The 27469-nt window shown below is 36.9% G+C and overlaps 1 protein-coding gene across 1 annotated transcript; it reads left to right on the top strand.

The window, feature by feature from the left end:
• Positions 1-109: 109 nt before the first annotated feature.
• LOC129264243 (blastula protease 10-like) lies at positions 110-25455 on the top strand. Its single transcript, XM_064102594.1, has 10 exons — positions 110-232; positions 3706-3973; positions 6098-6230; positions 6763-6847; positions 12467-12673; positions 17276-17531; positions 19412-19512; positions 21541-22057; positions 22931-23117; positions 23694-25455. Exons 1-10 carry the CDS (start codon positions 155-157, stop codon positions 23818-23820), a joined length of 1959 nt encoding a protein of 652 aa, XP_063958664.1. The 5' UTR covers positions 110-154; the 3' UTR covers positions 23821-25455.
• The last annotated feature ends 2014 nt before the right edge of the window (positions 25456-27469 follow it).

Raw genomic sequence — 27469 nt, 5'->3', positions numbered from 1 at the left:
TCAATTGGGTAAACAGGTATTCGAGATTAATTTGAAACGGTAATATTGTAAGAACTATAATTGGTGGTGATTTTTGTATAAATACACCGGTCATATTGGGAAAGATTTCGTGGTACTCGTCATTCAGCTAAGCATCTCTTAGTTTTAACCAAAGATGGGACTCTTTTCAGCATGCATCGTGGTGGTGACCTGTTTGGTTGCGGCCAGTCTAGGCAAGCCATTATCTAACAAGGTAACACAAAGAGCACTTTACTTTACTTCCTACATGTATTCATGTATTTATCATTAAAATGTCCCTGTTTCTTACAAATACTAATACATGGAAACACATTAGGTATATTTTCATTTTTTTTGCACAATTTCCTATTTGATGAGTATTTAAATGTATATATTGTTATACTCTGTTATTATATGTCTGTATTCAAATAAGTTATTTTTTACCTTGTTAAAAAGTTTACCTCTGCAATCTGGTTTTTGCCGCAAAGAAAGTATTTTGATAAACCATTTCGAATAGAATTGAATTGCATTTATCTCAAATTAGTTTGCAAGTCTTCGAGTTTACGGTCTTGTGTATCATTTTCTGCAGTGGTGTAGAAAGTTAACATTTTTAAGTGGGCATGACTTGGTGTATGTAGTATATATTCCTAAAAGTGAGCGAAGTAAGCAAGTAACATTTATTGGCATTTTGGATAGAAATTTGTGATATATTGTGGCACAATTATTTACAAATGCTATTATCTTGCAACTGTTTTTTTCCCCCTTCTTCCATTTTTTCTCCATCACTCGTGGAACCTTTGGGGGTCCAATGCCCTATAAGTTATCCCACATCTATACGCCAGCGAATCTGTGTGTACATATACAGTGCGTATCAAAAAAAAGATTACACTTAGAAAAATTCCTGGAAAATTATACATTTGTAATATCCTGAAGATTTTTCCACATTTCAACATTGGTACAGATCCATTTAAGCAAATTACGATATAACTGTCGAAAAAATATTTCCGCTTGAGTGAGCACCACTTTTGAAAAGTTAGTGAAAGATGATTTGCGCAGAACTTTGAAATAGTCATGCGAATAAAAGTAGACCTTAATCATGAAGAATACGTGGAAATTAGCTAGTATAATTGATTTGAAGATATATTTTACCTTTTTAAACTTGTTTCCTTGCCCAAAACACTTCGAAGAGTGCATTGCGCCCTACCCCACTCCCCCACACACCGAGGCCATCGTGACGATATTTGCTTTACACTGAGCTGTGATTTACATGAAATGGGTTAGGCTTGATTTTTATTTTGTTAATCATTGTCAAGCTTGGGAAAGTGTGGAGAAACAAGTATGAAATGAAAATTAAATGTAAACCCACTTTAATTTAATGATAAAAACTTAGTGAAAAATGCGGGAGATGTCTGATATAAACTTTTGTTCAGATTCAGTTATGTCCCCAGATCCAGCTGGCACAAAAGGGTATAGGTTGTGCTTACTAAGTGTTTAAATTTCAATTTTGGTGGCAAAATTGTTACAAAATGCTTGAATGTATCCATTTCATTTCAATTGACTAAAAGTGCTAGGGAAATGTATGAGAAATGTTTGGCAGGGTAAGTTTGATTTCGCCCTTTCCCCTTGACACAGCGGCGTGAAAAGGGCATTTCTGCGCAAACAGATATCTTCGAGCTTTACAAAAATGGACAGTGCTCACTCAAGTGTAACATTCTGTCATAACTTTTACTTTCTCATAGATGAGATCCAAACCCAAAAATACATGTGAAAAAATTACCCACATGTGGTATATTTTTCAATTCCCAGGGCTTTTTCAGAGTTTAAACTTTTTTTTGATACGCACTGTATATATATATATATATATATATATATATAACAGGTTATTGTGTATCCAGTTCCATTATTAGACTGATACGCCTGAGTCGGGTTTAAAGGCGGTCCCGACGCCGACTTTGAAGCAGCCTCGAGTCTGAGGCCTGCATAAGCCGGCTTCACGTCACTCATGCACGTGACACCAGGCACCTGACTTTTCATATCTTAAATTAAAAAATGTTCTTGATTCGGTTCGTTTGCTATAATTTTATAGTTCAGTAGTCAAGCCGTCCTCAGTCCACATGCATGGGCTGTTACTCATACCAATTGCAGGACATCCAGTGGTGGACTCAGTCCGAGCAGGCGTCAATCCGGCTTTTTAAAAACATGGGAGGTGGAGGTTACACATAATTCGAGCCGGCTTCAGTCAACTTTTGACGTAATTTGTATCACCACCCTTAATCAGAAGAGATTCTCTTTGAGCCCCTGCAACGTAAAAAAAATGAAGTGCTAATTTCGCACTTACACTACAGTGCTTGTATAGTAATTGTACTACGAGTGCTGATTTTCTAGTTTAAATTTGAACTAGAAAATCAGCACTCTAAGTGCAGTCAGCATACAACCACTGTAAGCACTAAATTAGCACTTCATTTCTTACAGTGTGTATTCTTTTTCTATATTCCGCTGCGCATACCCCTTCTCTTTGAAACCCTTATATTACTGCTTTAGTCGATATTAACTTCTTTTTAATTACCCCCTACATGTATGTCAAACATGAGTGATCCATTTTAAAAACATCTTTAATTAGATAAACATATTTCGTAGGTCAGAGAAGAAGATAGAACAAACCAAGTTGCAATGTATGAATACATATTGAAATATTGGAGTTAATTTTTTGCTCTTCCACGGGCAGTTACTCTATATGCGATCACCTAAAATGCTGAAATTGACATCTTATTTTGGTTGATAGAGTTTAAGAATTAAAAAATCGATTGTTAGGCATGGTCGGATAGTGCCTACGCATTAGAAAGTGTTCGTGTCGGCACGGACTACATTATTGTTGAACCAAAAGTAAATGCAAGCTCAAAGCGAGAAAAGCGAATTAATTAAATGCTTCATTTGATATGAATGAGTATTTGCTTTGAGCATTTATTTTTCTGTGATTCTGTGAATGTGTTTACTTGATAGGAAACGATATGGACATTTTAATGCTTTTGGCACCATATATGTCTGAATTATAATAAGGAGTTTGTGCGCACGACGGATTCAAGAACACAGTAAATGTATTGAAATGCCCATCAAATGACAAAGAACAGCTGAGAGGTCTTTGTAGAAAATTGGTGAACCGGAACAGCAGTTTCGTCTTAAGTTTCGGAGCTGATGAAAAATTGCAAATATGTCGTTTGTCCAGAGTCCAAGGACGTAACTGCTGTTTTCATCCATTTTCGACAAAGACTTCTTGGTTGTTCATTGTCATGAATCTGTCGTGCATCATGGAAGCGAATACTGGGGCGAAAACTCCCTATCATAGTTCTATGCCCCGTCTTACAAAGAGTTGCGATTGATCCAATCAACCACAACTATGGAAAGTCAGCAACATCAATATCTATTTCGCACGCTTGTTCAAAATATTTTCTATTTTCTTATAAATATGAATGATGTATATTCACACATTCATTGTTTTCTTGATAATTAATTGTGCTTCTCTTTGTTTACAAAGGAATTTGATCAAATTTCTTGTAGAAAATATTATGACCATGGTGGATTTCCATAGAATTGAAGTTGATCAGATAAATCAAAACACTTTGTACGACGGGACCCTGAGCTCTGAACTACATTTAATCTCCACTGGGTTTCGAAACAATGAATGTGAATCACTTTGTTGTATCTTGATAGGAACGGCCTATGAGGAAGTTTAAATTCAACGGCGAAGTCGTGTACGTACCCGTTGAAAACAAGTTCGTCGACCCGTTCTCGTCCAGAGTACCCGGTGACGAACAGAACAACGACATGATCTTGAATGAAGAACAGGAGGAATATATTCGTCAGATGACGGATGGGCGGAGCAAGAGGAAGGCCCTCAGAGATGTTGTGTACAGATGGACAAGATACAATGGGGATGACAATGGGGACGCCATTGTGCCATACACAATTGATAGCCCAAGTAAGCTTTGAATTCATCAAGGCCTACCTCTTAATTCTTCTCTCTTCTTCTGTTTTAGTCATTTACTCTATTCAAGGAAGGGACGCGATATGATACAATAGAAAATATCGTGATATAGATTACACTAAATGAAAAATAAACTAATATAATTCAAACGCAATGTAGAATATGTATTCTCGTCAACTGACCCTAAGACTAAGATAATTATGCAGGCACAGACCCTTATTATTTTTTTTTATAAGTGGGTCTTCACACAAAGACTAGCACATATAAAACTTGCTAAACGAGAGGGCCTTCAGTACACACCTCATTGTAGGCTTTGCATTAAGACCAATTAACTCGAGGGAAGGTTTTGCACAGAGTAGCAGGTCCATGATTGTCCTAAAGTGGACATTTACGACGGTTTCGGCCGAATGAAGACAAATGGATTAAAAATGAAAATAAGAGAATTGACAGGCGAGAACGAAATATATAAATGAAGGAGAAGAAAGTGTTATAATATGGGATAAGGCGAGAGTTCTTAGAAGGACTGCGAACGAGATGAGATACGATGGCTATATAGGAATAGGAGAAGAGCAAATGAGGCCGAGAGTAGGTGGGGGGGGGGGGGGAGTCTCTACGGTGATGGGTAGGTGGGATAAGGAGTAATAGTGGCAAAGAGTAGAAAAGATAAGAAGTCTCGGTGGCGAAGAGTAGATGACATTAGGAGTCTCAACGACGAAGAGTAGATGAGAAAAGGGTTCTCGGTAGGGAAGGCGAGGCGAGATAAGGAATCTCGGTGACGAAGGATACATGAGAAAATTAGTCTCAGCGGAAAGGATTAGATGAGAAAAGGAGTCATGGCGGCAAAGAATAAGCGAGATATAGAGTCTTGGCGGTGAAGAGTTGATGAGATAAGGAGTCTCCGCTCTCAGCTCTCCATTGTGATGTAACTTGTGTTTTCAAAGGAATGGTGCGTTGTAGAGAGCGGTTGGCGTCGCCACTGCCAAAACTCTATCACGAGATGAGCCTCGATGACGAAGAGAATGTTAGAAAATGGTTCTGGGCGGCAAGGAGAAGAAGAGATAAGGAGTCTGGCGGCGAAGGATAGAAGGGATGAGAAATCTCGTCGGCGAAGGGTAGATGAGATGAGAGGTGTCGGTGACGGATAGAAGATGAGATACGAAATCTCGTCGGCGAAGGGAAGATGAGATGAGAGGTGTCGGTGACGAAGAGTAGATGAGATACGGAATCTCGTCGGCGAAGGGTAGATGAGATAAGGAATCTCGGCGAATGGTACATGAGATGATGAATCTCGTCGGAGAAGGGTAGATGAGATGAGGGGTGTCGGTGACGAAGAGTAGATGAGATACGGAATTTCGTTGGCAAAGGGTAGATGAGATAATGAATCTCGTCGGCGATGGGTAGATGAGATGAAGGGTGTCGGCAACGAAGAGTAGATGAGATAAGGACTCTCGTCGGCGAAGGGTAGATGAGATGAGGGGTGTCTGTGACGAAGAGTAGATGAGATGAGGGGTGTCGGCGACGAAGAGTAGATGAGATAAAGAATCTCGTCGGCGAAGGGTAGATGAGATGAGGGGTGTCGTCGGCGAAGGGTTGATGAGATAAAGAAACTTGTCGGCGAATGGAAGATGAGGGGTGTCGGCGACGAAGAGCAGATGAGATAAAGAATCTCGTCGGCAAAGGGTAGATGAGATGAGGGATGTCGGTGACGGAAGAGAAGATGAGATAAGGAATCTCGTCGGCGAAGGGTAGATGAGATGAGGGGTGTCGGTGACGGAAGAGTAGATGAGATAAGGTGTCTCGGCAAGATAAGGAATCAGTCAACCCCCTTCCCCGCCCCATGCATGTCATCAAAATTAAAGTAATGTGATTAAAGAAAAGATGCATTCTTTTTATTTGACTTCCACGGTGCAATAACGCTTCAGTCACACCTGTCAAACCGACAAAGTTATTACATTATTGCCGATGACAGGCATTCGGTCATTTGGAGTCTGTTTCGTTGATGTGACCGCTGCATGACGTCTTCTAATCTATGAATCTAAGATTATTCACTACGATATTCTACCTTTAAGAAGCAAGTTAACATCTTGATGAACTTTTTTTTCTTTTTGATAATTATAGGCGAAGATATACCATTCATATACGCTGCAATGGAGCATTGGACTAGCAAGGCGTGTGTTCAATTTGTACCATATTCCGAATTAGCAGGTTCACTTAGTCATAACCAATATCTTCGGTTCGTGCGAGAGGACGGGTAAGTTTGTCATTAATAAGCAAGAGCTTCGTAGAAGGGTGCATCCTTTGATGTTTGAAGTTGCTCATTACAGCATTTCTATGTATGTTACCAGTGTGATTAGCGATCAAAATGCAAGGTTATGTAATGAATGGTATGTAACTTTTTGAAAACTTGCCTTTTTAAATTTGCCCATAATGATTTCAGCAGATCAATTAGTCCCACAGTTTCATATGATTTACCCAAATACCAGTAAATTTTCCTCCCTAAACAATATTTGTTGAATATTGGCTTAATAGTTTCTCAGCGAAAGATGGATTGTCAAACTTGTTCACCAGATACGTGTAAAACGAAATAAGCAGGTTTGGGGTCGAACCATTATTTACGCCTCAGAATATGTTTGGGGAAAAGAAATATAATTATCCGAAAGGTCAAGAAAATTGAGTCATGATAATTTTTAAACCGTAAAAATCTTAGGAAATTATTTTAATGAGTCATTGAAATAGTATGATATGATTTGGATGAATCTTTAAGAATGAATTCGATTTCGTAGGTGCTGGTCATACGTTGGCAGGCAACCAACAGCCGCGGCAGAGATGCTTCCACAGAAAGTATCAATCGGAACCGGTTGCACGGAGGCAAGTAATATTTAAAAACAAAAGCATTTTACAAAAACCAACCGCTTAAAAAAACTGAACTTGATATATGCTCTGCAGTTCCAATAAAATGTCTTCCTGTCCTAATTTATTAAGTATTATTAAGTATTAAGTGTAATTGTTTGTGATTGTGATCGATTTCTATTATTACCTTTAGTTGACTTAATTCTTCTTATTATTTTTACTAAATGAGACACTCCCCCTTCACAGAAAGCAGAAGATGGTAGAAATGCGGGGTGGGGGGTTAAGAAAACGGCCATGCACAACGCAGCGGGAACTGCTATACTGTACGAAGAGCCTAAACTACTTCTGACGTGGCAGAGTCTACATGGTTTCCGGAAACCCATTTTCCACTGTGTAGACTTTGAACATGCTCAAAATCCACGTAACGATCTTCTTAGGACTTAATAACAGCTCCAGCGACATAGTGATGTAGCGGACCCAAGCGGATACGGAAAGAACGTAGCAGCAAGTCCGTCCATAAATTGCTACTGCCGCACGGTCACTATGCGTAATAGTCAAGTCTGCAAGTAGAAACACAACATGACCGTCAAGTTGGGTATATATGCAATTTTTTCGATGAAAGTTGTAGTATAGGGTGTGTACTTCAAGAATCCGACGGGTGCCACTTGGGCATTTTTTTTAATTGACGTCATATGCCACGCCCATATGACTTTCATATTTTACGAAATAAACATGTCATGTTTGGTATAAAATTAAAGCTTATGAAAAATCAAATGCAAATATATGGATCACTGGGCATTTAAATAACAGGTATGTCAGTTAAAGGTCATCAAAGGTCAAATTGCATTGCAAATGTAAGTAATACATATGAGGCGAAAAATATGCTTTGAATACAAATAAGTTAGGAATTATGTGCATTTTGTGCTGAAACTTAAGTTGAGGGTGTGAATATGAAGAATCCGATGGGTGCGACCTTGGCATTCTGAGTAATTTTTATTTTCCTGACGTCACAAACCATTCCTCTTAATTATTGAGCGGAATATACCTATCATGTTTGATATCAAATTATAGCAAATGCAAAATCAAGTTAGGTCACAAATGTAAGCAATGCAACATATAATACGGACTCATGTTTGGAATACAAACAAGTTGAGCATTAAATGTATTTTTGGCTGGAAGTTATGTTGAGGATGTGTATATCAAGAATCTGACAGGGGCTAATTTGGTACCCTTGGGGCAACGTCATTTTCTGACGTCATAAACCACACCATCCTTTTCACATAAGTCAACCTCTTAATTATGATTTACAGTATCTCTTTTCTATATATGTGTACGGAATAAGCATATCATGTTTGGTATCAAATTAAAGCTTATGGAAAATGGAATGCACATTTATAAAAAAATTATGTCATTTTAGCTCATTAAAGGTCTAATGAAGGCGAGAGTTAATCAGTACTTAAAAAAGTGTAACATTTTTTATCACATCAGTCCACGTGATTCCAAATAATCTACACAAATGTAACGTTTTACACATATCCTTTTTATATTCCTCTCACATTTGGCCTTTGTCCCATTCCTCTTCGACCAGATGCTCATCGGATCCTCCTTCCTCAACAATCTGGACTTCATGTCTCTGCCTTAAATAGCTGTATACTTCGTCTTGTTTGTTTCACACTTGCAGTATGAATTATGAAATACATGATTCGACGGCTGGGCAACAACTGCATTAAGCCTCATAGAACAGGTTACACTGACTTGCATCTGCAAGCAAGTTGATTCATGGGGAGCAACCACTTTGTCATGATCAAGTACGGGTAGGCCTAATGTCCTGTTCCACGTACTATCAGTTATCTTCTGAAGATGTCATGGGAGTAGAGCATATATAATTTTTCTCTGACAACACTGAAATTTGTGTTCTACCAGACTGTCTCCTTTTAGGGTTTACAAGTCTTCTGCATACTGATGAAAAACTGATCGATATTAAAGTTATGGTATTGAAACTAGGAGAAAAAAAGCTGGCTGTGCACAGACAATATGTTAAGTTGGGATACCATATTGTTTCAATCGGGCAAGGGAAAGACTTCCACTCTGAACTTGCTTAATCCTCTTCCAGACTGATTTCCCCCTCTTCAATCTCAATTGCATGTTAAGTTTAGAATGGCACAATACGATACACCAAAGTGGCAAACGCTAGCCCTAGAATATGCATGGTGGCCCCGATATTAATCCACATGGAACAAGTTCTGACAATTCCATGATGGGAGTATCCACTGTGCTATGAACATGTACAGGAATGCCCTCCTAACTTATACTTCCCATCCATACATGAAAGGTTAGTTGCAGGGGAGTCTTTCGGATAAGTTTGTCTCCGGATAAAGATCCTGGAGAAAAGCACATTTGACACGCTCTTTTGCTGACTTTTCAGTTGGGGTACGTAGGCTCTTAATCTTTACATTCATTATTACTTAAGAAAGAGATATAAAGTATGAATACTACAGCTTTAATTGATCCTGATTCCTGTCCACTTCTACACCAGGCTCTGTATAGTAAGCAGTTCAGTTCAGAGTGAAAGTATTTCCCTTGCCAAATTAACACAACTGGTATGTGCACAGCCAGCATTTTTTTCTCCTATAGTTTCAATACCATACATAATATCGATTACCTTTTCCTCAGTATGCAGAAAACTTGTAAACCCAAAAAGGACATTATTATTATTATTATTATTATTACTTATTATTTGTACTGCGTTTTTCCCATTAGGCCCAAAGCGCTTACAATGAATTAATTAAATGTAATATTTTACAAACTACAAAGTACGAAAAATATGAGTTTTTAATGACTTTTTGAAAATTGCTAATGTTGGAGACTGTCTAATTATTAGTGGCAGGTCGTTCCAGGATTTTGAAGCCGACACCGTAAAAGTTCTGTCACCAGCTAATGTACGAGTTAATGAATATGTGAGGCGAAGGTGATCACTGGCCGACCTAAGTGCTCTAGTTGGTGTATACAGATTCAAGCAGTTACTTAAATACTGTGGAGCCTGTTTATTCAGTGTTTTGTAGACAATCAAGAGTAATTTGAACGTAATTCTCTGTTTAAAAGGAAGCCAGTGAAGAGAATTAAAGAGTGGTTGGGAAGGATGATCTCGGGAAACCTGTAAAATTAATCGTGCTGCCCAATTTTGTAGTCGTTGAATACGAATTAATTGATTAGAGGGAATTGTAGAAAGGAGCCCATTGCAATAATCGATACGAGACAGAACCAATGAACGAACAGCATTGTGACAGGCAGACTGGTCAATGAACCTTCTGATTCTAGAAATGTTCCTTAAATAAAAAGTGACTGTGCTACAGATATGAGAGATATGGTACGACATTGACATGCGGGAATCAAATATGACACCAAGGTTTCGTATTTTTTCTGATGGTCTAATAAGTGTACCATCAACATCAAGTTGAACATTTGGAAGATTGCGCAAGTTATAAGTAGAGGCCGCAACAAAAAATTCATTTTTTTTGTCATTTAATTTTAGCTTATTCATTATCATCCACTGCCTTATATCTGATATACAATTCTGGAGTTTAACCAGTGCATTATTGAGAGCTCCAGGAGTCTTCGGATCAAAAGAAACGTATAATTGTATGTCGTCAGCATAAAAATGATAATTGATACAGTGATTTCGGATGATATCACCAACTGGAAGAGTATATATTGAGTAGCCTATGGGTCCGACTATTGACCCCTGAGGGAGTCCAAATTCTAGAGTTATGGGATTTGACAATGTGCCATCAATATCATGAGGCCTACTCGTACTTGTTTGTGACACAATGTGTTTTATTTTTGTATAAATGTACATTCCATTTTCCATAGACTTTAATTCGATACCAAACATGATATGTTTATTCCATACACTAGATCAGATTAATTAATCAAGAAGTTGACCTATGTGAAAAGGATGGTGTTTTTTATGACGTCAGAAAATGACGTTGCCCCAAGGTTACCAAAGTAGTCCCTGTCAGATTCTTAATATACACATCCTTAACATAAACTGATACCCAACTTGTTTGTATTCCATTCTTGAGATAGTCCGCATTATATGATGCATTGCTTAAATTTGTGACCTAATTTGACCTTTCATGACCTTAAATGACCTTTAATTGCCCTGAGTGCGTTCTAAATGCCTTGTGATTCAGATATGTGGATTTGATTTTGCATCTGTACTTATATGATATCACACATGATATGTTTATTCCGCTCAATAGAAAAGTAATAATTCAGAGGAATGTAAGAAAGTTTGTGTGGTTTATGACGTCAGAAAAGTACAAACTTCCTCAGGATACCAAGGTCGCATCCATCGGATTCTTAATATTCGCACCCTCAAATTAACTATCAGCACAAAATGCACACAATTCCTAACTTATTTGTATCTAAAACATGATATTTTTCGCTTTATATGTATTACTTACATTTGCAATGCAATTTGACCTTTTATGACCTTAAATGACATTTAACTAACATACGTGTAATTTAAATGCCCAGTGATCCATATATTTGCATTTGATTTTTCATTAGCTTTAATTTGATACCAAACATGACATGTTTATTTCGTAAAATATGAAAGTCATATTTAAGAGGTATTTAAAAAGTGGGCGTGGCCTATGACGTCAATTTAAAAAATGCCCAAGGGTGCTCAAGTGGCACCCGTCGGATTCTTGAAGTAGACACCCTACACTACAACTTTCAGCAAAGAAATTGCATATATACCCAACTTGACGGTCATGCAATAAATTTGATCATATCTACCCGACTATACATCATGATGTGTACAAAGGGACATGAAACTTTTACGCGCGTTTTTGTTTAGAGCAGAGCAAAGCATATTTGGTGCTTGCATCGGAAATGTAACGCATAGGAATGGGTTATGTTTTGGGGCTTACAAAATAAGCAATGAAACGAGAAATCGAGAGATTTCAACTGCATACTGAAGGAAAGGGGGATAACGGGTTGATCTGTGAAAAGGGGTCAAAACTTTAGAACGGCTGCATGGCAAGACGTGAAAAGGAGGTCTTAAGTAAGTAGTCTGCTGGGCAAACCCTTCACTCGAGTAAAGGGTCTGAATTGCAGCCTACTCATGCCTTGTGTACTGAAGGCCCTCTCGCTATTGGAACAGCAAGTTTTGTATGTGCTAATCTTTGCATGGAGGCACATTTGTTGATCAAAGTTCCAATCAGGGTCTGTGCCTGCAGACTAGGTCTTAAGGGCCGCACATATCCATACATACGTGGATGCCTCCCGGGTTTTATTTCAAAGTCGTGGCGGGAACACCGTCAAATGAAAAAGAGGGGCAATAAAGGTAACTAACAGTTGTTGCTACGCCGCAATGTTGTAGCAGTTCACACTGCGTCATGCCATTTTAAGAGGGTATAAGAATGTGAGGATTTTCTTGTTTGCGCCACTTCGCTTAGCAATTATGGCAATTAAGAGTTGCACGTATGATTAGATTTTTAGGGTGCATTTCTGAGCTTAGTGGACATGGATGGACAGGGGTGATCATTAAAGACGTAATAATATTTTGCAAGGGTAATCATTACAGACGTAATAATTTATTTAAATAATATTTTCAAACTTCCTTTTCAGCTTGGAACCATCGCCCATGAGATCGGACATGCGATGGGATTCCAACATGAACAGTCAAGACCCGATCGCGATGACTACGTCGATGTCTTATGGAGCAACATCCAAACTTCACAGAAACACAACTTTGACAAGTATACTCTCGACGAAGTTATGAGTAGCGATGTAGTGGAATATGATGTCACGTCCGTCATGCATTACGGATCCCATGTGAGTAAACCAACATCAAAATTATGCAATATTACATATTATAGCAGGGGCGGATCCAGCCTTCGTCAATAGGGGGGGGTCCAGAATTTTTTTCAGCCATATTGTCCCCGATCGGCCGCTCGAAGATGATTTTTTGTTTGTTTCTATGAAGGGGGTAGTCCTATAAGTCACTTCTTAGCTGTATTCTTTAAATCAACATAAATATATAATATCATAATCCTTATTTCATAATGCGAGCGCGAAGCCCGAGCAATTTTTTTTATAAATTGTATGTATTTTTTCCTAAAGTTTGAACATTCTGAAAAAAAAAGATGTGCCGGCAATAATTACTACAAACGCGAACAGAAATTTTTGATACACGTTTTGAACTGATCGGAAAGGTAGGCCTACCTGTTAAAGGTACTGTTTAAATTTGTGAGCAGCCGATTTAAAAAATTCTCAAACCAAGATGAAACATGTGTACAAGTGCATGTATTAGAACTAATAAACCCTGAAAACAACCATTATTGAGAATGAAAAGCTAAAACTACAAGACAAACCCCGATTTTGTAAAAAGGCGTCTTATAGACGCCTAAATAGTACACATAAGTGTATGGGATGAAATTAAGATGGTGTTTTCGGTCACTTTATATTTCAATTTTTGAAGCACTAAATAATTATTTTCGAACGTAATTTTTCTGGGCTTCATTTTTGTAACATATCACACACACAGGTGACAAGTGTAACCTTCTAGCTCAGATTTTTTAAAAGTCAAACCAATGTTAACCAATCACTTTAAAGCTTCTTGCATTTAGCCATGAAGACGTTGCATATTTTAACAATCAAATAATGCAAGCGCGAAGCGCGAGCTGAAAAATTTTGAAATTTCTACATAAAGAATGGAAAATTTTAATCAATTTCTGTAATCATGAACAGGATAGCAATATAACTAAACAATTGATGCGAGCGCGAAGCGCGAGCGGAAAAATTATAGTTTTAGACCTACAACAGGACACTCTATTTATGTTTTGTAAATCATGAAAAGAATGAGTAAGAAGGGATCTTCCTACATTAATAATGCGAGCGCAAAGCGCGAGCAGAAAATGTTTGTATACGTTTTTGAACTGATCGAAAAGTGCCTTTTAAGGACTGCTTGCACTTAGCCATGAAGACGTTACATATTTCAACAATCAAATATTGCGAGCACGAAGCGCAAGCGGAAAAATTCGAGATTTAGACCTAGAACAGGACACTCTATTCATGTTTTGTAAATCATGAAAGGGATGAGAAAGGGGGAATATTCCTACATTAATAATTCGAGCACAAAGGGCGAGCAGAACATTTTTGATATTGTGATCTGAAACTGGATAACTGAATGAACATGTGCGCGCGTGTTTCAGATTTAGACCTAGAATCTAGACATTCTAAATACATCTTTTATCATTAAAAAATTTGATATTCCGATCTGAAAAGGGGGGTCAATTTCAGCTTCATATTTCAAACACTGTAGGAAAATTGTAAGGTGGATATAAATCGCACTTGATAAAGAGCTGATATTTTTCATTATCACTTTGAGTTTGAGACATAGGACCGTGACATCCTTAGGACATGTCATTATATGAATATGATGACTATATATCTTCCTATTCATCTTGCTAAGCGCGAGATTAAACAAAAGGGACAATTTAATTATTAAATTGATATCTTATTTATTAATGCATAATGAGGGCGCAGAATCTGATGATATTATGTCCTGAACACTGTACATTTCAAGTACTTTTTTGTCTCACCTGCATAGCAGAGTGAGACTATAGGCGCCGCTTTTCCGACGGCGACGGCGGCGGCGACGGCGGCGGCGGCGTCAACACCAAATCTTAACCTGAGGTTAAGTTTTTGAAATGACAGCATAACTTAGAAAGTATATGGACCTAGTTCATGAAACTTGGCCATAAGGTTAATCAAGTATTACTGAACATCCTGCCTGAGTTTCATGTCACATGACCAAGGTCAAAGGTCATTTAGGGTCAATGAACTTAGACCATGTTGGGGGAATCAACATCAAAATCTAAACCTAAGGTTAAGTTTTTGAAATGTCATCATAAATTAGAAAATATATGGACCTAGTTCATGAAACTTATACATAAGGTTAATCAAGTATCACTGAACATCCTGCATGAGTTTCACGACACATGACCAAGGTCAAAGGTCATTTAGGGTCAATGAACTTTGGCCGAATTGGGGGTATCTGTTGAATTACCATCATAACTTTGAAAGTTTATGGATCTGATTAATGAAACTTGGACATAATAGTAATCAAGTATTACTGAACATCCTGTGCAAGTTTCAGGTCACATGATCAAGGTCAAAGGTCATTTAGGGTCAATGAACTTTGGCCAAATTGGGGTATTTGTTGAATTACAGCCATAAATTTGAAAGTGTGTTGGTCTAGTTCATAAAACTTGGACATAAGAGTAATCAAGTATCACTGAACATCCTGTGCGAGTTTCAGGTCACATGATCAAGGTCAAAGGTCATGTAAGGTCAAAGAACTTTGGCCACGTTGGGGGTATTTGTTGAATTGCCATCATATCTCTATAAGTGTATTGGTCTAATTCATAAAACGTGGAAATACGAGTAACCAAGTATCACTGAACATCTTGTGCGAGTTATAGTAGTTTTCAAAATCAGCACTGCTGCTATATTGAATCGCGTGATGCAGGTGAGACGGCCAGAGGCATTCCACTTGTTTTATTATGAATAGGATGCATCAGTAATCAGTTGATATATTTTTAACCATTAATGCGAGCGCAAATCGCGAGCCGAAATTTTTGATAAACTGTCATGAAAAGGGGATTTTAAGTAGTTTGTTATATAATCAATATTGAGACATACATAACCCACCAATCAAAATGCAAGCATGGCAGCGCTAGCTGATACGTTTTGACAATCAGACCTGAAAAGGGATATTTTTAAAACTTTATGGAATAATATGGAATAAACTGACATTTTTACAGAGCACTTTTTAAAAATCAATTTGCAAATCACACAAATTAATGAAAGTTCGATTTCCGAGGAGAAATATGTTTTGTATATTGACTTCCAAACTTGATGTTTAAGCTCCATGTTGAACAAGATATGTAAATCACTTAACAGGCAATGCGAGCGCGAAGCGCGAGCGAAAAATTTTATATAGTGACATGAAATATTTTTTTTCCAAGTCTTCCTCTCATCTTATTTTATTCACTCGTCTTCCTCCTCTTCTTTTTCTCTTTTCTTTTCCTTCCTTTTTTCTTTCTTTCCCTTTTTTTTCTTTTTTTGCTCCGCCAATAGGGTGGACCCGGGCCCCTCGGGCCCCCACCTGGATCCGCCTATGTATAGTGTATTCGAGTCCGGACTTAATTTGCAAATATTCAATGCTGCCTTTAGCAATAAAGGTGTGGTATGACCGAAATAAATTTTAGTACAATTATTTTTTTAATAAAGAACAGAGGGGGTATTAAATTAAAAGGAGAATTTGGTATGCTAAGGATCGATTTATTTATCGTTTGTATCGTATATGTAAACAAAAATCAGATTTGTTTTTATTGCTGGCAATTTCTGCTACATCTTATGCAAGGATGTAAACCAAATGATACGATTGATGATTAATAATGTAAAGGTTTCCGCTTACACCCAAGTAAGAATGCTCAAATTCCACTTACACCAAGTATGGATGCTCAAACAAATGAAAGGAATGAGCCTATATAGTCTGATCAATTTATAGGTTTCCACGTACACCCAAGTAAAGACGCCCAAGCAAATGAAATTGTGCCACATGCACCTAAGTAAAGACGCCTATAATAATTTGAGCAATGTTTACATTGTTCGGATATTCAATTATTCCGGTGTAATGAAGCCCAACGAAATGAAATGATTAAGCCTACACTGCAAAAACGCCGGTGTAATACCAGTCTAGGGCCGATTGCACGAAAGGGTCTTTGCAGGAGCCGTCTTTCATGTCGCCCATTTATTATGATGCGCCATGTGAAACGCATTTCAAATAAATTACCTGCAAACATATTTTATTCATCTGTTAAAGTAAACAAAATCTTTGTTTATAAAATGATGTGATATATCATGAAATTGTATACGAATTGATTTAAATGCTAGCTAACAAATTTTATTTGTTTATCATACATTTCAGAAATATCCCGCATACAGCGCATCATCAAAGATGGGCGACACGAAAGACTGTCCTTGGAAAGACCCTTTCGTGCAATCGGCCCCAGGTATCTATATCGGACCACACCAGAGAGGTGTTGAAACAAGTAAACACCCATTGGCGGACCGTGAACCGGAGGAGACAATGATTGGAGGGGCACTGTATTGTTTGTGAACAATGATGTGCCCCTCCAGTGCTAATATGGCATTTAAGCAACACCGCTTAGTGTTATAAACCAATATCGGTTTGATTCTTAACTGGTGTTGTTTCAACGCTTCTCCGGTGTTTTCCGATATAGATACCGGGCTGGTTTTAAATCAACACAGGTGTTTTGCAGTGTATATACATGTATCTATAATTATGGTTTGATCAATTTATGAGTTGTCGACTTATTGGATAACTGTTCAATCTTGGGTATGCAGGGATTCGCCATCGATGACGCTGTGCCGACTTTGCTGACGAAACGACCTTTCGACATGCAGTACATCGGCCAAAGGTCGGAGCTCAGTTTCTACGATGTCAAACTTGCGAATTACATATACAACTGCAATTCGAGATGTCCTAGTCCACTTCTTAACTGCGCAAATGGAGGCTTTGTGGACAAAACATGCACGTGTCAATGTCCCCCTGATTGGACAGGATCTCTCTGCACAGAGAGCTCTAATGTCGATAAAGTCGGTGAGTGCTCATAAATAAATAAATAAATACATAAATGAATAAATAAATAAATATATATCTATATATATATATATTATCCAGTACCAGTCAAAAGTTTGGGTACACCTGTAATTATAACTGATTTTTTTTTACAATTCATTCACTTATGCTCTTCAAACACAGTGACAACTTAGTATCAAATTAAAGGATAATTATTGCTTCAAACTGGTTTCATTTTGTAGATGAAATATCGTTTCAGAAAGCACTCAGGCGTGTCCAGAGACCCCTCTCTCTCAAACTGTTTATTTAAGTCAAATGAGGATGTTTGTCATTTTGTGTTTTTAGAGTTGACTCTGTGCGTTTCATAATATTTTATTGGTTTTTAGTGAATAATCTTTGAATATTAATTGATCAGTAAACAACAAACATCACTTCTGAAGCAAACTAAGGTACCCTAGTGGTGAAATAATTGAGGATTTTTATATTTCAAAAAAAAATTTCTTCTTACATTTTATCTTCAATAATTCAAATATACCATTCAAACTGATCCTGAAGTTAAGCATATTTTTTTCTGTGAATACAAAGTAATAAAAGAGAAAACAATTGTGGTAATTGAAAACGAGATTAGACCAGACCTCAAGAAACTACTCAACTGAATACCACGTGTTTTCCATGTCATCATAGTAGCCAGAGGTGGCTTCATGAGGAATCAAAGATTTAAGAAAGATGTATCATTGGAACTTGTCAAGAAAGTCAGATATTGCAGAAACAGAAATAGCATTTTTTTTGTTTACAAGGTTCTGTGCTTTTACTCTATGTCTGGTCTCATCTCTCTTTGGACACGCCTGAGTGCTTTCTTAAACGATTGTTCACCTTCAAAATAAAGTCAATGTGAAGTCTGATAATTACCCTTTATTTTGATACTAAATTGTCACTGTGTTTGAAGAGTATAAATGAATAAATTGTAAATGTTTGTTAAAAATCAGTTCTGATTACTGGTGTACCCAAACTTTTGACTGGTACTGTATATATATATATATATATATATATATATATATTGTATCTGATTTATATTACTTTGCATTATGTTTTAATAGAAATGACTTTAAGAAGTGCATTAGATTGATGTCTGTCTGTTCTTTAAAACTTAAACTTGAACTTGAACACAAAGCCAACATGGACGAAAAAATTGTCAAGCGCGTTACACAATACAAGAAAATAATACTAGTAAAAGGGTTAGGGCTAGGTTTAGGTTAGGGTTAGGTTATACGATTGGGAACCTAATTTTTTGGCGGGGACGAGTTGGTCTAAACCCAAGAAAAAAGTGTGGATCTCTATGCTTCCTTGACCTTTTGGAGTACTTTTAAGTTTTTACAAAGGCCTCAAAAGAGCGCTTATTGCTATATCCATTTTTTTTAATCACTTATTTCCATTTCCAACATTTACTCCTTTTTTCGTATTATAATACAGATATATAAGCAATGAAACATACAAATTTCTACGTACAAAATTTACAGTTACGATAATCATTATTAGCAGGTTGGAAACGGATGGTAGTAAGACCAGAACGGGTGACAAAATCAAAAAGAGTAGTATACGGATTCAATCCATATGTGGTTAGGATACATCGAGAGGTGGGGAGCATTTCATGATAATAGAGGCCTACCGGCGACTTTCACTATTTTGTCGTTTTGGATTCATTACATCTCATCGTCAATGGAAATCACTTGAAAAGGTGCTTCACGAGACTCCCTTGTTTGATCTATCATAAATGTATAAGATTTCCTGAAAATGAATCAGAAAAATAATGTCAAACCAACAACAAACGTAACAAAGATTGATGCCAATGCCGTCTTTCGGATGGGTGTGATTCATATACGTTCCCTGTCTTTCTCTTCAAGTGACCGAGATCACAAGAACTGAGGCATCGGGGGTGATTACGTCCCCTAACTACGAATCGGGACAGTACCTCATTAACTCTTACTGCATGATTTATATTCAGGTAAGTTCAATTCATACGCCTAGCTTTTGTGCAATGTAACTTTATTATCAGCGAGTATATATCCACACCGCCACGCAGAACGAATTTTAGAACACATTTTATGTATTGAAATTGTCCGTCAAATGACAAAGAACAACTGGGAGGTCTTTGTCGAAAATTGGTTAATCGGAACAGAACCGGGTTTTAAATTCTCTTTAATTTTGTAGCACCATTGGCACTGACGAAGATTGTGTCTTTTCCTTTCATTAATGGTTAATCGGAACAGAAACGGGTTTTAAATTCGCTTTAATTTTGTAGCACCATTGGCACTGACGAAGATTGTGTCTTTTCCTTTCATTATTTGAGAGTTATTCTCGTTTTTGTCTCAGCTGGTGGGTGTTTCATAAAGCTGTTCGTAAAGTTACGCACAACTTTACGCACGACTGGAACATATTCTTAGGTCATAAATTAATTATACAGGAATATCATTTAGCACAAGAAAGGATCACCAGTCGTGCGTAAATTCATTCGTATCTTACGAACAGCTTTATGAAACACCCGCCTGCATAGCAGAGAGAGTCTATAGGCGCCGCTTTTCAACATCAAATCTTAACCGAAGATTAAGTTTTTGAAATGACAGCATAACTTATGCATAAATTACATTGGACCTAGTTCATGAAACTTGGCCATAAGGGTAATCAAGTATTATTGAACATCCTGCTTGAGTTTCAAGTCACATGACCAAGGTCAAATGTCATTTAGGATCAATGACCTTTGTCCAAGTTGTTTTATTGCCATCATAACTCTGTAAGTGTATTGGTCTAGTTCATAAAACTTGGACACAAGAGTAATCAAGTATCATTGAACATCCTGTGCGAGTTTCAGGTAAAATGACTAAGGTCAAAGGTCAATGAACTTTGGCCATGATGGGGGTATATGTTGAATAACTATAAATTTGAAAGTTTATGAATCTGATTCATAAAACTTGGATGTAAAAGTAATCAAGTATCACTGAATATCCTGTGCAAATTTCAGGTCACATGACCTAGGTCGAAGTTCATTTAAGGTCAATGAACTTTGGCAATGTTGGGGTATTTGTTGAATTACCATCATAACTCTGTAAGTGTATTGGTCTAGTTCATAAAACTTGGACATAAGAGTAATCAAGTATTACTGAACATTCTGTGCGAGTTTCAAGTCACATGACCGAGTTCAAAGGTCGATGAACTTTGGCCATGTTTGGGGGAATTGTTGAATAACCATCATAACTCCGAAAGTCTATGGATCTAGTTCATAAAACTTGAACATAAGTGTAATCAAGTATATCACTGAACATTTAATGCGAGTTTCAGGTAACATGACCAAAGTCAAGGGTCATTTAAGGTCAATGAACTGTGGCCATTTCGGAGGTAATTATTAGATTGCTGTCATAACTTTCAAAATTTATAGATATAGTGTATAAAAAGTGGATACAGTGGTAATCAAGTATCACTGACAAGTTTTAGGTCACATGATCAAGGTCAAATATCAATGAACGTAGTATTGTATCATATATGAATGGTGTTTTTTGTGAATCGCGTGATGCAGGTGAGACTGCCAGAGACGCTCCACTTGTTTTATCTATGATTTTATTTTTTACATAACATTCAATTTTTAGCATACAAGATTACGCCAAATCACACTTTCTTACAATCTTTCGGTACCCAACTGATGGCCTTCAAGTTATTTTACTATATCCATTATATTACACGAGTTAAAATGAAGCAATTGCACAAAGCTGAAAGCAACAGGAAATAACAGAGTGTGATGATAGCATTAAAAGTGAAATATGAATCGAAAGCAATAGAATACCATAAGATATTATGGAAAAGAAGAAGTGGAATTTAAAAAAAAAGCGGACTCGACAAAAACGTATAATGAGCTTAGTAAACGGATCAAAATGAAAAGTGCATGTGCCATTGCGTGTCTTAAAGAATATAAAAGAAGCAGTATTTTATATTGGTCTAATGATATTTGTATTGTAAACTATCCCTGCTTCTTCTTTCAAAGGGCCAACCTGGATCTACGATAACACTGTGGTTTGATGATTTTGACTTGGAAAGTCAAAGCAACGGCAAATGCTGGGACTACGTCCAGGTTAACACTGATGACCTTCGATACGGTGGTGTAAAGTATTGTGGAAATTCTGTACAAAGCCCGATAACTGCGACGGATGATATGATGATATGGTTCTCCTCCGACGAATCTTTTACTGGAAGAGGATTCAAAGCTCACTTCACCATTGATAAACCACTTACAACCTCCGAAGCACTGGCCGTAACTACCGCAGCACCAACCGAAGCACCAGTTGTGACAACCATTGCACCAACCGAAGCACCGGTCGTAACTACCGCGGCGCCAACCGAAGCACCGGTCGTAACTACCGCGGCGCCAACCGCAGCACCGGTCGTAACTACCGCGGTGCCAACCGCAGCACCGGTCGTAACTACCGCGGCACCAACCGCAGCACCGGTCGTAACTACTGCGGCACCGACACAAGCACCTGTTGTGACAACCACAACTGAAGGTATGCCAAGTTTCTTGGTCGTATATTGACCTTTTAAAGACAGGTGTATTGTTAATGCCAAATCCATCCAAATAAAAAAAACCTATAATCATAAAACCTCATTCACATTTTTTTAAAACAGATTCTTTCCTTGGGAACAAAAATAATGAATCTTTACATGTACATGTTACTGAATACTGTACAATGTAAATGGCTCTAAAATTGCCAAAATCGGGAAAGAGCGTATAATTTTTACATCTGTAATGAGAATTAGAGGCATTATTTAGAGTAGAAAAAAATCAATAAATTTTTTTGTTTAAGGTATTGGATCGAGGAATGAATACTTTTTTATCACTTGTAGGATATATTGGAACAGTATACCCACCCTCCGGCCTCCATCCCACCCCCATGGTTTGTGCGTTGAACGATATAAATGTGGTTGTTGCAAATGATAGTAGAATTGTTAAATTTTTATATTCAACAAGCTAAATTTTGACATGTTTTCCTCATAACTATTTTTGTAAGACTTTGCATAATTTAGCTCAAAATACTTACGTTCACCGTCTATTTCAATAATGCATGTTTTACAATGTAAGAAAATGTACTAAAAATGCCCCCGAAGAATATTTTATTAGAGTTTACTCAACGTTCATGCATCAAATAGTAAAAATAATTGTGATAGTTGTATTGTCTCACAATACGTTCAAATCATTTATGAAATAGGGCCTATTGATCGCAAAAGATCCACAAATTGCCTTCTTGTCCGAGCAAGCTAAACACATCGACATACAACTGGCTATACACGGAAACAAAAAGTAAAAAAAATACTACTGCATTGATAGGCTTAGGTTTATTAGTCACATTTTTTTTTTTTTACTTTTGTCATTCTGTCAGCACCTATGACTACAATTCAATCACCGAACTACCCGAATCCTTACCCATCGTTGAGGAGAAATGTGTACAATTTGGAAACCCAAGAAGGCCAGCGGATATATGTATTTATCCACGATATGCAGATTGAGTCAAGTTACAATTGCCGCTACGACGTCTTAATCATCGAAAGTGGGTTTGACCCAATACGGTAAATATGTCTATCAGGCAAATCGTTCTGAATATAAAAGGAGCCGACAAAATTACAGGAAAAAATAAAGTAAAGTAAGACAAAAATGAGGAAGTTTTGAATTGTCATAAGTTGTTATCACTGCATGGGAGATTTCTTATTAATGGAATGGCAATCTGACATAGTTTATGGGAAACACCTTTTGCTCTTGTGCTAAACAATGGTTATCGTCACCATATATCATTATCATTGCTATTATTGTTGTTGAAATTATTATTATAAAGATTATTACTATTTCTATTATTCAGATTATAATTATTATAATAATTGTTATTATTATTATTATTATTATTAGGCCTATACTCTTATCATTACTAAGAATGATTTTATATTAGTAGTAGAAGTAGTGGTATAGTATTACTAGTATTATCATTATCATCAACATCATCATCACCATTATCATGATTATCAATATTCTCATCATTAGTACTATTACTATTTTTACTATTATATCACTCTCATTATTGTTGTTATAGTTATTTTCACTTTAATCATCATCACTGCTATTGCCACTATATCCATCTTTCTTTATTTCAGACTTTGTGGATCTGGAACTAATTTAGGCCCCTACATATCCCGGTCCAACCGAATGAAGTTGACCTTCGAGAGCGATGAATCCATCCAGTTTAGGGGCTTCCAATTATCTTACAAAGCCATAATATAGTCGGAAGGCCAACAACGCTACAGTCTCATCGAAGAAACCGATACCAAACCGATCGACATCTCTACTGGAAATAACACAGTGTCCCACACTGTGGAACACAATGTGAAATCACCTTCACACTGTTAAATTGAGCATATTCACGTAGTGGACCATGAAAAAAAATGTCATCACGCTGTGTACAGTCACACTGTTGAGCTGTCCGCAGCGTGAAAATATTTCTTCACTGTTTAATTTGAGCATTTGAACAGTGTGAATAATATTTTTTACATAGTGGACTATGTGAATATACTGTGATCACACCGTGTTCTTACCAGCATGGATCGGTGGATCGTATTACCGAACACCTTATATTAATTCAATCATATCAAACGAAGTGAAATTCATCAAACTTATTCCACCATGAATACCCCAATACCTATGAAAAAAAATGTGAAATTTTGTGCAGATGTCGTTTTCATTCTGTTAAGATATCAGTTTCCGAACGCACCCCTCTTCACATGTGAAATGTTTTGGTCGCTTGGAAATGATATCGTATTACCGAACGTGTATTTCCTGTAGGAAAATTCGGAAAAATTCATTAAATCGCTGATTAGGTATTTCGACCACATTTTGTTCTGCTTTCAAATTATGTTTTGGTCATTTTTCATCACCATCCTATTCAAATTCCATTTGGAAGGATCTTGCATAGTTTTAAGCGTATTGAAATTATTTTCTGATGCGTAAGTTTACGCGTTCTGTAATATATAATAGAATCACTTACTGATAATATAACGTTTGTCGGTGTGGGGTCGGTTTACCCGATGCGTGGCTGTAGGGGGTACCAAGTTGATCCTGAATGATCTACTCACCCCAAAATATCACTGACTTACATGAATTCTTCGTAAAAGACCGGTGATTAGTTGACAAAGAAATATGATATTTTATTGAGCATATATAGGCCTAGTATTAGTCTAAATGATGTAACATGGAGGAAAGACGAATAAGGACTCAGAGTTAAGTCTTCCATAAATACCCAAGCCGTCAGAAATCATGCTGCGAATAATTTTTGGTAGGATTCTTTTATCAGATTCATATCCTTTTATCATCTAATTTCTAAAAATGTTTTAGTTAAAGAAAATAAATATAAATTTCTTAAATGACATGAATTTTTTGCATGGTGAAAAGATGATACTTGTATCCTCATGAAAAATATTTATTAATCTAATCATAAAACTCACAATGGAAAAAAATAATCAAGGGTAAAGAGACGATTTGAGGTTATAACGTCACGTATTCTCTCAATACCTATATTGCCTGTCGTAATGATCTCTCGGCTTTCATATCCCATGCACGAAAGTGGTGTTTTTCTTTTCTCAGATTAGCCTATTTCAATCGATCGTATGTATAAACTCTATTCGTCAGGCCTCGCAGAGAGGGTGAAATTTGTCGTAGCAGAACTTCTACCCCGCCCCCCCCAAAAAAAAAAATCTAGTCCTGCTCTACCGTACGGTATACATTCATCTCCCCCCTTAGTTCCAAATTAATAGATCTATAGAAGAAGTTTAATGAATTTAAAATCATCAGAATAATGAAATAATGATCACCATTAGTTGTAGATGGAATAAATAGTTAATAAATGAAATCGTTCCGAATAGTATTTTGTGCATTTAATGCATTTGTTTTCTTGTGTGTCTTTCTCAAGTTCCGTGTGTGTGCGCGCAATCGCCTTGTAACTGGGGACGAAAGTGTGACACCGACTATCTCTTCGAGGGGCGTTCCAAACACACACTGCAAAAACTCCAGTGTTGATTTAACACCAGCCCGGAATCTATATATGTCCACACCAGAGAAGTGTTAAACAACACCACTTTCGTTTTGGTCTAACACCAGATAGGTGTTTATACAACACCAATTAGTATTTAAACAGCATCGGTTTGATTCCAAACGGGTGTTGTTTCAATACTTCTCTGGTGTGGATTCCGGGCTGGTGTTAAATCAACACCGGAGTTTTTGCAGTGCAAGCACGTTCCCAAAATTTTTAACCTCTAAAATCAGGCTCCAAATCGAAGGTATGGTGCTAAATTACCTACTTTGAGACATGGCCCAGAGTTTATACACATGCAAAAACTGTGGTGTTAACAGGCGTACATAGAGGACCACACCATTATTTTACACCAGTGTTAAAATTGACAGTGTTAGTTTAACACCTATAGGTGTTATTACAACACCTTTGGTAGTTACATTTACACTCTTCAGTGTTATATTTAATCTCTAGTGTGTAACTTTAAGTTACACATCAGGGTGTGGTCCTCTATTAACACCAACTGGTGTCAGTTTCAACACCACATTTTTTTTACAGTGTATGCATCCCTTAAATATCGCTGGTTACGGCGAAATAGTGTAGGCCCTACATGAGGGTGGGTGTGTGGGTGAATATGTGCGTGTACAATAATGTGGGTGTGTGCGTGTGTGTATGTGTGTCAACGAAGTTATACCATCATTGGAATGTTTAAATGATTAAAAAGTCCTTACGTCATAAAATATATCTTAATATTCCTCGTGCAACAAAACTTTGCAGAATATACACTGAAAAAAAAAAACATTTAGGGCTTTTTTTCTGTGGCAAGGGGCACAAATGGGGTTCTCGTTACTGAAATTAGGCATAGGTGATCTTCTCACTCGATATAAACTAACAAATCGAAGATAACTTTCTTAAGGGAGTCCATCAGGCTGAAAATAATGTGTAAATGAATAGAGTAAAATTATTTAAGATCAACACTGAAAATTGCATCAAACTCCAATGAAAAACAATGAAGTTATCGAAGTTTAAAGTGCGGCAAGGTTTCGTTAAAAACAGTTGCTTGCGTGCCGTCAGGAAATACGCGATAAATGGGCTGATGTCCCCACTTCCCTTTTTTCCCCATTTCATCTCATGAAATCATGATTAATTAATTTTCGTGTGCGTAAAAACATGTCTTGTAATGAAGTAAGTTTCAACAGTAATTAGCTCACAACGTTAATCAGTAGTCAATCCTATTTCTACATTCTACAAAGACAAATTGTGAATACACCTACTTTTATATCATACAATAAAAGTGAATACCGTTAAGAGGGGATATGACGTCATGAACTCGCACATTGCATATTCATGAGGAAATGCATATAACTGTTTCAACGAAATAATGTAAACTTAAAAAAAAATATAATTTGTTTATTCCTTTTCCTATTTTGATGACATTTTCAGTGTATGTTTATTTTTATTTTTTTATGATAATTTGTTTGAATAACATACTAGTAATTTTCAGCCTGGCGTACCCCTTTAAGCAAAGAACCTTAGAATGATTAATGGCGTATACAATATTAAAATGTCGATTGACAAAGGATATTCCTGGGTCTCGTCACTAGTTTCAGAAATACAATTTTAAGAAATTTCAGGAAATAGAAAGTAAATTTTAAAGAAAATCATACACAAGTTTAATATCTACTTTAGATTAGTTGACATTCAAACTCACATTAGATTGAACGATTTCATTTTTTTAATTTTCACAGTATAAACATTTTCTTTTCTTCCATTTCACAAATTTATCATTTCTTTCAAAACATAAAGTCATACAAAATCAATTGTAGTTAAAAACAAATACATGATATCTTTACAATTAAGGCGTGGGCC

This window comes from Lytechinus pictus, chromosome 7 (genome assembly GCF_037042905.1).
Source record: "Lytechinus pictus isolate F3 Inbred chromosome 7, Lp3.0, whole genome shotgun sequence".
Lineage (NCBI taxonomy): Eukaryota > Metazoa > Echinodermata > Echinoidea > Temnopleuroida > Toxopneustidae > Lytechinus > Lytechinus pictus.
Note: the sequence above shows the minus strand (reverse complement) of the source record. Positions and strands in the feature narration are given on the sequence as shown.

What these genes read in the sequence shown, in the direction of transcription:
- LOC129264243 (XM_064102594.1), top strand. Translation starts at nt 155, where the DNA reads ATGGGACTCTTTTCAGCATGCATCGTGGTGGTGACCTGTTTGGTTGCG. An exon ending in ATACACAATTGATAGCCCAA is followed by an intron (nt 3,974 to 6,097) that starts GTAAGCTTTGAA and finishes TGATAATTATAG; the next exon opens with GCGAAGATATACCATTCATA. An exon ending in AGTGGGTTTGACCCAATACG is followed by an intron (nt 23,118 to 23,693) that starts GTAAATATGTCT and finishes TCTTTATTTCAG; the next exon opens with ACTTTGTGGATCTGGAACTA.